The sequence below is a fragment of the Periophthalmus magnuspinnatus genome, chromosome 1 (assembly GCF_009829125.3).
Source record: "Periophthalmus magnuspinnatus isolate fPerMag1 chromosome 1, fPerMag1.2.pri, whole genome shotgun sequence".
Classification (NCBI taxonomy): Eukaryota; Metazoa; Chordata; class Actinopteri; order Gobiiformes; family Gobiidae; genus Periophthalmus; species Periophthalmus magnuspinnatus.
The window spans coordinates 14,909,435-14,920,841 of record NC_047126.1 but is presented as its reverse complement, the minus strand read 5'-3'; the positions used below and the strand labels follow the sequence as shown (position 1 = coordinate 14,920,841).

Sequence of the window (11,407 nt, the reverse complement as noted above, 5' to 3'; positions counted from 1 at the left end):
TGAATGTCTAAAGTTTGCTTCATACCCATAATACAACGTTATACTGTAGTTCTACCAGTAGATGGCAGCAACAGGCTTGATTTTGGCCAGCTTCTGCATTGATAAACTGCTTTTTGTTTTGTTTTTTGTTTTTTTTTTGTTTTTTGTTTCATAATGCAACAATCAACTCCACTATTGGTAGTTTTCAGAGCCATACTCCCACGATTTCTCCAATCCACTTTATTTATATAGCACATTTCACAAACAAATGCAGTTTCCAAAGTGCTGCACATATAAATAAAAACAACTAATTAAAATAGCAAAATTAAAATAACAAATATGTATACAAAAGCAATAAAACAATTACCAATAAAACAATAAAATCAAATAAAACAAGCAAATAAAATCAAAAGGAACAAATCCATAAAAACAACAGAGGACCATACAACTCACGCAGAGTTAAAAGCCAGAGAGTAAAAGCGGGTCTTAAGACGAGACTTAAAACACAGTGGGAGCTGTTTTGACGTGATTTCTCCTAAATAACCTACATAAAGCACAGTGTTTTCCTATGAACTATGCAAGAGCTAAATTCAAATTGCTGAATATTGAAATGCCACTTTACCAATCTCTGTGCGGACACTTGGGACAGAAAGAAGCATGTAGTTTTGGGATCGCAGAGCATAATGTCCATCTGTTTTAGTCCAAATACAACCTGTTATGTTTCAACAGAAGTTTGGAAATTCACAATGGCCATTCAAGCTGCCCCCATCAGGGAAGTATAGATCCATGCCCCCTATGTGTATTAAATAATTTGCCTATAGAGTGCTGTGATGTCATCTGAGACCCAGCAATAAGCCCTCCCAGGAAGGAAACGCTTGTCCTTTGACTTCTTACTTACCAGACACCAGTGCGCACACAAGAGGAGGAGGGAATGAACGAGCCAAAATCCACTGATCCAACTTGAAACTACATCTGGAGCAGTCGCGCATGATTGTTGACCTATTTAACATCGTAAATGGATTCTTCTCTTGAGTTTTCCAGCTCGTTGGGGAGTGTATCCTCGCTGTTGACCCGGCACAGGACTTTTAAAGTGCTGATGATCGGGGACTCCGGCGTGGGAAAGACCTGCCTCACCCACCGGCTCTGCGCTGGAGAGTTTCCCTGCAGAGCTGAAGCCACCATCGGCGTGGATTTCCGAGAGAGGCTGGTGGAGATTGACGGAGAGAAAATCCGGGTAATTCACAGCTTTCAAGTACTTTGAGTTGGCAGCAGACAGTAATAAGTTTGATTTGTGCGTAAACTAGATTCCCATTTTTCTGTTTAACTAGAAAAAGTGTGACCCCTTTGACTTTACAACTGGATTTAACGTTTTATTCATTTGCTCAACAGGTAGTCATCATGTTCAATTTAAGCATAATGACCTAATATTTTTAATTTTGACATTTTGGGTGAGAATAAATGCACCAAGGTTGGGGAAATGCAAACTGAAAGAGGAAGTGCCTTTCTGTGTTTATATGATTAGTTTGGTCATATTTCCAGAAACATTTTGAGGTTTTTCTGAAGTTTTTATCAAGACTTACATAGATCCCCCCATAAAATTAGTTTAAAACATCTGAGAGTCATAAGCAGACTGTGCAGGGGAAAGTGTTGTAAATTCCATAGTTTTGCTCTGGTTCTTGTTCAGGGATGACTCATTGAGTGTTACAAATGCTGCCTGATTTTAACACATGACCTTCTTCTTAGCACACAAACTCTGTAACAATTGTGTCGATCAGTGGTTCCAGCTGTGGTGCCATTTCACAGTAGTGGCATTGTCTTGTCTTTTGATTTTGTTGTATTTAGACATACTACTTTTAGAGTATTTTTTTAAGTATTCATCCTGGTTAAGTTTATAATCCAAGAAAGAAAAAAATAAAATAAAATCAACTATAAACTGCTTAAAAAGAAAGGGCCAAATCTTTGTTGATATAGGCAGGCATTGTATAGAATGCCATTTTTATATATTATTATTATTATTATTATTATTATTATTGTATAGCTTACTAAAAGGGTGTTCTAGCCAAATTGAAAATCCTACTTTGCAAGTGTTTTGTGGTAGGGGAAGTGGGAGCATTCAGATGTCAGTGGGCACGTTGAGAACATGCAAAGAACCACATGATCCGGGTATTGAACCCAAGACCTTGTCAAAGAGCCAGACATATTTTAGTACCTTTCTTTATTCTGACTTTTTTGTCTGTTTTTACTTTTTGTTTGATGTTCAAGTATGCTTTTACAGTCCAGTTTGATTTATCTGATGGTCAATTCACAAAAAATGTGGTTGACTTGCAGTTACAGTTGTGGGACACAGCGGGACAGGAGCGGTTTCGGAAGTCCATGGTGCAGCACTACTACAGGAATGTCCATGCTATTTTCTTCGTCTATGATGTCACGTCTCTCACCAGCTTCAGCGGACTCAACTCGTGGATTGAGGAGTGTAGGCAGAATTCACTGGGCCAGGACATCCCAAAGTAAATGACTTGTACTGATTATATTATGCATAGTGATCCAGACACTAATAGCGATCTCATATAGATAAGACCACAGCAAATTATGTTATTACTAATTGAGAGGCCAAAACTAAACAGAAAATGTTAAAATACGTCACTAGGGAAACATATATTGACACAAAAAAAAAATGTTGTACCAAAATAGAGTTTTGATACCTTGAGGAAAATAGTATTTCATTTAAGTTATAGACATCTGTTTTTTATAATGATGCAATTAAAAATGACTTGGATCAAAGGGCAAGGTCAATGGTCTGGATGGCATAGAAAGCACAGGCCATGTTATACACAGATCTGCCATTTGTCCATCCACTATTGAAAATCCAGCCCTGCAAAATAACAATTAAGTAGGCAGCATGGTGGGTCCAAACTGTGTACTCGAGGTATATACATAGTTTCTATTGGTGAAACTAGGAAATGAGACAATGGAGCAACTTCACTTCCACCATCAGGGGCACTTCTCACATAAAGTTGGTTTAAAGTTCTAAAACAATATCTGAACAAACTTGACTACACTTAAATGCTATTGGGAAACGTTGATTATGTGTCATTTGTTTTTTTTTTCTCTGTAGATTTTTGGTCGGTAATAAAAGTGACTTGCGTGATCCGAGCAGAGCAAACCAACAGGTGAACCAACAGACGGCTATGAGCTTTGCCAAGGCCCATGGAATGATGTGTTTTGAAACTTCGGCCAAAATCTCACCAAACAAACTTTCAAAGATGTCACAGAAGGAAGAAAAGGTGCCAATTAAACAGGACCAGATTGAAGACATTGTACTCACTGTGGCTGGAAAACTCAAAAGACACACAACTATTAATAATATTTCTGTGTGCAATGGTTCGTTTAAAGTGACAAGCAAAAAAGGAGCTGAAAAGGAAAGTTGGAGTTGCTGCTGAGAAGTTTTCAATAGATTATCGAGAATCTTATGGAAAGTGTAAAATGTGTAAAAGACAACTTATGCAATAATGAATAAAAAATAAAGTTGTAACTTTTGTTAAAAAAAAAAAAAAAAAAGAAAAGAAAAATGCTAATAAAATGAGAGTTCTTTTCTAAAAACTTCAGTCTGAATGTGTGATATTCAAGTGGGGTAGTTCTGTGATTCTCTAAAATCAGACTTTGTCTGGTATTTAAAATGTGTTTATGTTTTGTGTCTTATGTCATATAGATCAGCATATTTACCCAATAAAATAAGTAACAGACACCCGGAGCTTTAGAAGGAGTGAATGCATATTGTTGGATATATGTATGAATAAGACTTTATAAGAATGACACAATGTTTACAAAGGTCAGAATTGTTTTGTTTGTTTTTGGGCTTGAACCTTGATCTTGAGGGTACTTTTACAGTGGCTTTAGTCTACTGTTAATTGTTTAAATTTGATGTTTATCTGTCCTAACTCCATATACTATATAATAGACAAATAATAGAAAACCCTTCTCATTGAAAATGAAGTCTTCATTGTTAAAACTGGTTAATAAATGTTTCCTGTTGTCAGACAAAACCACATTACTCCACTGCGAAACCACATTGCTCCATGCTCTTCACTGTACTGTTCTATTGGGCCTGATGTTTCTGACTTGTTCACTGGTTCAAACTGGCAGGGTCAGGGCAGCTCTTGTGTGAACAATGTGTGGGAGAATGAAATGCTAAAGAAAAGATTCATGTAACGTCACTGTACAGCTGTGATTAAGAAGCTATCACATGGTATCACAAAGCAGTTGTATAAGTAATATCACAATGTCATGGTTTAGATTTTATTTACGTCAGTACAGGCACAATACTTTGTAAACAATCATTTTTAATTAGCAAATGCTAGAATATTTATATATTTTACATCTTATGCACAGGTGTTGATGCAATGACATGAACAAAAGATAAATATAATTCGATTTTTAGAAAAAAAATTAAGAACAAAGAAAACCTACCTTATAATACATACAGCTTATAGAAGAAGTCTATTTTATATTCAAGCTCTAATCTGCAGGCTCGCCAGTCCTGAGTGGTTGTTTAGTCAGACTTCAGTGTCACTTTAGTGCCACATTTTGCAGCTAAACGTTACATGTCTTTAATCTCGAGGAGTGGAGGAAGTTTTTCATTAAAAAATCAATATATTAAATACTATGAAAGACATGGAACAGGATCTATGCATGCACAAGTCTGGGTGTTGTCAGCACAAAACCTCTAGTGTTGATAAGCATTGCTTTGATTTTTACGCATCTCACATTATGCAACACACTAAATTGTCTGTGACTAAACTAATATGAATGAACATTACATGGATAAAAACTGGCTCAATTCAATGATAATACATTGATTTTTTTCCCTCTCTCTAGTACTGTTTTGGTCCTAGTTTGCGGTCATTTAAGTGCTGGTTCAGACTTGGCCGTTTTAGTCTTGGCTTAGTCCTGATCTAGTCCAGATTTAGTTCAGTTAGCCATAGTTTGGATGTGTTGTGTGAATGCATGCTTAGATCCTAACATAATAAATCATTAGGGTTAATTAATGCTTTTTAACCAATGCATAGTACCACATTCACCAGTGCCACATCAAAGGCAAAGAAGGTTAGGCGTTTTGCCAAAGAGCACAACAAGAGTATGCACTAAAGGAAGCAGGAATGGAAGAGCCAACTTTCCAGATCTATTTGTGTTGCCAGTATTAGGTTCATTGATACAAATCTGGCAACAACTACTAAATGTTACAATTAAAACTAATACCCTATGTTTTCTCAAGATTGGCAGATATATTTATGATAAGATAATAATGCCAGATAGACTTACAGCAAATAATATAAGTAACTAGCCTTCTCTGTGTAAAACTTGAATTTACCCTTGTAATAAAACATCGGCTACTGTTGTTCCACTCTGTCACCGTTAGAGGGCGCACAGGAGTAACACGTTGAAGGGGGCCGTTCCCATGTTAATCAGCATTTAAAGTCCGTGGAGCAGAGTGCCATTTATCCCAGAAAGCTGCGGAAAACACACCGATCACCGCTGCTGTTGGTACACGAGAAAGATGTTCTGCAGACGGGCTTGGCAGAGAGTGGGGCCCCTGGCACGGTGCGCCCTCAAACCAACCACCTGTACCAGTGAGTTTTGTCTTACAACAAGGCAAAGTGCGCTTTTGTGATTCTTGACTGACTTCTACAAAGGAATCATCATCATTGAATGTTTGGATCTGCTTCTTTGTAGACAAGTTTTGCCTTTCTTGCCTTTCAGACACAGTTTAAATGCGTTTCCAATCTTTCAATTATCTTGTATTTGCAATTTGAATCATTGCACATACTTTTCTATTGCTAAATTAAGTCTCTTTGTCTAAATTGGTGATTATTTATTAGCAGTGTGTCCTCCTAAAGGTTTAATTGTGCAGATTGGGATCTCACGAGGCGGAGGGGGCGTGTCCATCTTTGGGAACATCCAGTTCTGCACATAAAGTCCTCTGCTGCGAGTGAAGCATCCATCGAGTTTATTTGATTTTCATTGCAATATGCTCATTTTGGCAAGTCTTACACATGTATAGTGTTGCTTCTCCTCATTTCTTTATTATGTGCGCATTGTACTATTGCGCCTCGTGTCCTTGGAATCTTGGCTGTATTTGTGTAGGTCCATGAAAAGGCAGCTGAAATAGTTAAAAGTAGGCTTCACCTTGCATTGCATTGATTATTATTGCATATTTCTTTTTCATTCAATTTCCTTTTGGATTTTGACCATGTGGTATTCAGCTGGAGGGCACAGTGTCATCCCTCTTTTTGAAAAGTCTGACTAAATTAGTTTTCAATTGTTTCTCCATATAAGATTTTGCAAGTAACTTTCATAGACTTTGATAAGGGTGATATTATTGCTCCTGAAGTGCTAGTAAGAGCTTATTTATTTAGTCAGCTTCAGTCTGCCTTACATGTGCATTATATAGAATAATAGACACCACCCCCTCATGGCACTCAAATGCAACATTAGAGTTACACGTGACCTCCTCTATAACCTGTACAGTATGTATTTTGTACTTGAACTTTGTACTATATACTCTGGTAGGGCGGACAGCTGACAGACTATAGCAGAGACATGACATGAACACACGTGCACATGCTCCTATACTGTAGCCATGTTGCGATCTGACTTTGAGAGATTATCTGATTACTTTATAAATAATCTGGACAACTCGTGCTGCTGTGTCATAGGTGTTAGGTAGAGGCTCAAGTGAAGATCCAGAACAAGGATACTACAGTGAAAATAAATAAATGGCTAAGAATCCACAATTATGTAACTTGAGCATTTCAAGTCTGAAGACTTAATTTAATTATTTTGTTACACAGTTTTTAACAGTGCTTTCTAACAAGAAACACTTGAAGAAATTTTAATTTTACACATTGTGAAAATGCAGTTCCTCATTGTACCAGTCAGTTTGAACAAATTTCCACAGTATGGCATTAAACTTATCCATCTCCATGAGATAAGCAAGTAACATCAATGGCCCAAGGTACAAGTTAGACTGGTGGAATGGTTACCCTGCTCAACAATATTGTTTTTTGCAATAAAAGTACCTGTAACTGAGTGACAAGTGCCACAGACTACATGCACTCAGGTGAATCATCGTGTCTCCAGGCCTGATCTAGTCATGTGTCAGATATAAAAGAGATTAGAAGGATTTGGTGGATCTGATTTTGTTTATTGGCTTAGCTGTGGGAACAACTTTAAACACATGCAAAGTCTTTTCACACTCAACAAGATGTAAATGAATGACTTCATATAAAAGAAATACAGAAAATACAGAAAATGTTATTATGTTGTAATTATGTATGTTATTACACTAGTGATTTTATTAAGTCAAGATTGAGATTCAGTCCTTTTAAATTGTCATTTATGAGCTTGGTGGAGTGTCTATGACCTCCAGTCAGTAAAACATGGTTTGGAATAGAGCTCAGACTTTGGAGGAAGAAATTTGAGAGAAGAAAATTTTATTTATTTTATTTTATTATTTAAGTTCAGGAAATGTATATATTATATATATAATTATATATGTCACCTCGTCCTACTGTCAAGTTCTCTCCTCTTAATGTTGCAATGTTGAGAATCAGGATCAGGAATTGTAAACTGATTTAGTTTTTGTTTGTGTGTTTGTCTGCAGCTCCAGTGCGACACATGGCCATTGGGATTCCTGGTGGATCCACTAACCTGGCGTACTTCGTCCTGTGTGGAGGAGGCCTCACTGCTGCTGCTGTCTATGTCAGTAAACCTTGTTTAGAAAATATCACTTTAAAACTCACAAAAATATGATTTGCTTTGCACGCTGCATTGGCGCATTGAAATTTACAGTTTATCATTTAGTTTGTGCATGACAAAGTAAAGTTTGACTTAGTGTTGTAACAGTGTCTCCATTTTATTCTGCTATCACTGTATGTGTGACAGAATGCTGAACTGCATATCTATGACTTTTGCAGGCGTACAAGGCAGTGAATGGAGAGGAGAATGCAGCACCAGCAAAAGGTTAGTTTACAAGTTCTTTAAAAGAAAATCATTTATTAATTTCTTTATATATATAAAGTAAAGTATTTTCCCAACATTAGTCAAGTAGATTCATAATATTTTTGAACAATGGCTGCCTTTCAGGGCTCTTACACCCAATGCCTCAAATCAAAATAGCAAACATGGTCGAGTGGTCACTATCAATAGCTGAGTCTGGTCTGTCTGTTCAGATTTCTGTGACTGAATGATTTGTCTATTCAGTTCGACTGAGCCCTGGATCCACACCCTAACACTGGTTCCACTGAACATTAGTTTCCAGTTTGCTGTAAGCAATGGTACCACCTGTCAGGAAGTTTTACAGCCAATGTAAACCTCATTGGTTCTTTGAGTAGTTGGGTGAGGTGCACTTTTGTCCTTGTAATGATAAAGCTGAGTCTTGTGAAATAGGTTATTTTCTGCTTTAACACTGAGTAACGTTCACATTATAGAGCTTAGAATTGATCCTAAAGCAGTGATTATTGACAAAATCCATCATGTTTTAGAGGCCACAGCACTAAACGTTCATAGAGATAGATCGGTGGAACAACCCAATCAGCTTCTGTGTGACTACTAGTAAATACAATGAATAGAATGCTTCTGATTGAACATCATATTTAGTATTTACGCATACTAAAATCTCCAATGATTTAACATTAGGCTAACTGAAAAGTATGATGGTGTGTGACACCAATCCAGAGCTCAGAATGAAAAATTAGGACCATTGCTATAGCCGTTAACAATCTAAAATAAAATATTATATCTTTTGAATTGGAAAAATACCTCAAAATGTAGCTGAAATTCATGAATACGAAAAGCTGACTTAAAAAAAAATCTTTGTCCATCTGTGAGTGATGTCAACCTCTTGCATCTGAAAACATCTTGCTTTATTTGTTCAGCTCCAGAGGTGGCCCCAGAAGTCACCCCCCCGGCTGCTGAACCTGCCCCAGTGGCCGAGGCAGCACCTGAACCTGCCCCTGCCGAACCCGCTGTGCCTGAGCCCGCTCCCGCTGAACCTGCCGCACCTGAGCCCGTACCAGCAGAACCCGCTGCAACTGAACCAGCACCAGAAGCCGCCCCAACAGAACCTGCACCAGAGCCTGTGGCAGAGGCAGCAGAAGTAGAAGCAGTGGCAGTAGCAGTGGCCGAACCAGTGGCTGAGACAGCAGCGGAACCGGTTGTTGAGGCAATCGCTGAAACTGTTCCTGTTCCCGAGGTTGTTGCCGAGGTGACAGCTGAGATTGTTGCCCCAGCGACAGAGGAGCCGGCTCCAGTTGCTGCAGAGGTGGTGGCAGAGCCAGCAGCAGCAGTGGTCGAGGAGGCTGCTCCAGTTGAGGTCGCTGTGGAGACCCCAGCCCTCGAGAGTGCTGCTGTTGATACAGCCCCGGTAGAAGAAGCCCCTGCCCCTGACGCTGCCCCAGCTGCAGATGTGGCTGCATAGAACTGAAATGGCTTGAATGTTCTCCCAGTAGTGGAGGAAAAAGTTAGTTATCTGAAGTTTTGAGAGCAGGACCACACCTCAAACCCATCTCTTACTGCTGTCATATGCTTATAAATAGCTTCTGGTCTTGTCAGTTCATTTTTGTGCTTCGGGTGTTTTAACCCCAATTTCCTTAATGTACCATAGAGGTGGAGAGGTGTGGTCCTTACCTAAAAAGCCAAGAAAATGCACTTCGAACCACTGAAATTTCCCAAATATTGGACAAATAAAGGCTCTATTAATAATCCTAACACTAATAGGAAAACAATAGACAAAATAAATAGTATGGCCAACAACTGTCAAAACACCAAGTGGTTCATGAGTCCATATGTCTTTAACGTTCCTTCTTTCCTTGAAAATCATTGCATTGGCATTAATAAGTGATTTCATGAATCGAATATTATTGTTATTTCTGGTTTCTTGTACAGTTAAAGAATTGTGAAAATTTAAGGGAAAGAGAGAGCTGTGTGGAGGACTCTGTAATGTTTAAAATGTGTTTAAGTGCCCTTGAACAAAATCCATCAGACAGTTTAGAATAATTCAACATAGGAATGAGTGGTGTGCAAGTGTGTTCAATTGACTTCACTGTTTTGTTTTGATTATAAGGGGTCAATATTGTCAGTTGTTGAACCTGTTGTTAACATGACACAAAATCAGTTGTTTTCAGTCTTCCAGCTTGAGACACTATTCACATTTATTTTCACTCTACACTGCTGTTTGACCAGTGTTCCTTTCCAGTTACACTTTATTACAATGGAATCACATGAATGTCTGGGCATCTCAGTCTGTCATGATGATGAATAATATTAATGCTTTAAATAACAATAAAATTACTGGATGATAAAGTTCTAGTATGTCATTTTACATACACACTATGGTGCTTAAGGAAGGATAATCACAGAAGAACAAACAAATGGCAATTGTATGTGGTCCCCGTTCATGTATGAAAAAAGAACAAAAAACAACAACACCTCCTTAATACCAATTTTGTAAGTCCCTGCTCCTGTGAATTTATAAAGATCTACTTGTGTGTTGTGTATTTCGTATAATTTAATATATGTTTTATGGGGAACTTTTTTATGATCATCTCATATAAAGAGTGGCAGTAATGATTGACACCAGCAGAGGGAGCAATAGGACAAAGAATTTACAGTCATCTATAGTAGTTTGTCCAGCTGTGTTGGTTCATCAGTAATACTGTATAGTTCAGTTTTCTTTCATTATTGATATTAGTAAAGAGATCTGAAAGTAGAAACAAAGTGGAATGCAGATGTTTTTCTATTATATTTAAATTATACAGAATTGCTTTATGGCCTTGTACATAGGGCCAGAGTGGCTCTTTGGATGATGGTTTTGATGGTTTTGATTTTCAACAGATAAACAACATTGATGAAGACAAAGACACAATATTGGTTGATAAAATTATCATATTATAGTTGCTGAACACTGCTATCATGTGTTGAAATTTCACACTAATCCTTTCCATTAGTGCTCACAGCTGTGGAGAGGGCTGCAGCATCTGTCAGAGACTCAAATCTATTGCAGGAGGAAAGGAGATTTGTCTTAATCAACAAAGCAGGTATGTTACAACCACACCATCAAAAACAATACACCTGTTGACCATTTTTCTTCAATTCAATTCAAGTTTATTTACAGTATATAGCACATTTAAAATAACTTCAGCTGACCAAAGTGCTTCACATAAAAGTCAACTAAAAACAAAAACAGTTATTAACCAGTAAATACAAATTAATTGTTTCATTGTTTATTTGATAATATATAAAGAATAATGCATTTGTCATATATAGCTATCAAAATTGCTGTACAATTTTGGGCACTATCCACTAATTCCATACTTGGTAGTACAAGATATAGCTGCAGCTGCCCTGGGGTAGACTGATGAAAGCAAGACTG

At 37.6% G+C, this 11,407-nt stretch overlaps 2 protein-coding genes across 3 annotated transcripts; both read left to right on the top strand.

Annotated features, from left to right (window-relative positions):
* The first annotated feature begins 891 nt into the window (after nt 1-891).
* On the top strand, nt 892-3,518 carry LOC117373016 (ras-related protein Rab-33B-like). The gene is made up of 3 exons (XM_033968876.2): nt 892-1,213; nt 2,308-2,486; nt 3,095-3,518. Exons 1-3 carry the CDS (start codon nt 995-997, stop codon nt 3,417-3,419), a joined length of 723 nt encoding a protein of 240 aa, XP_033824767.1. The 5' UTR covers nt 892-994; the 3' UTR covers nt 3,420-3,518.
* A 1,884-nt stretch (nt 3,519-5,402) lies between these two features.
* Nucleotides 5,403-10,338, top strand: LOC117373308 (skin secretory protein xP2-like). 2 transcript variants are annotated; one of them, XM_055222129.1, is made up of 5 exons: nt 5,409-5,606; nt 7,640-7,737; nt 7,953-7,998; nt 8,913-9,241; nt 9,275-10,338. In XM_055222129.1, the coding sequence occupies exons 1-5, from the start codon at nt 5,534-5,536 to the stop codon at nt 9,452-9,454; spliced, it is 726 nt and encodes a 241-aa protein (XP_055078104.1). In that variant the 5' UTR covers nt 5,409-5,533; the 3' UTR covers nt 9,455-10,338. The 2 variants fall into 2 exon arrangements, with proteins under 2 accessions (XP_033825160.1, XP_055078104.1); XM_033969269.2 differs by having other exon boundaries at nt 5,403-5,606; nt 8,913-10,338.
* The last annotated feature ends 1,069 nt before the right edge of the window (nt 10,339-11,407 follow it).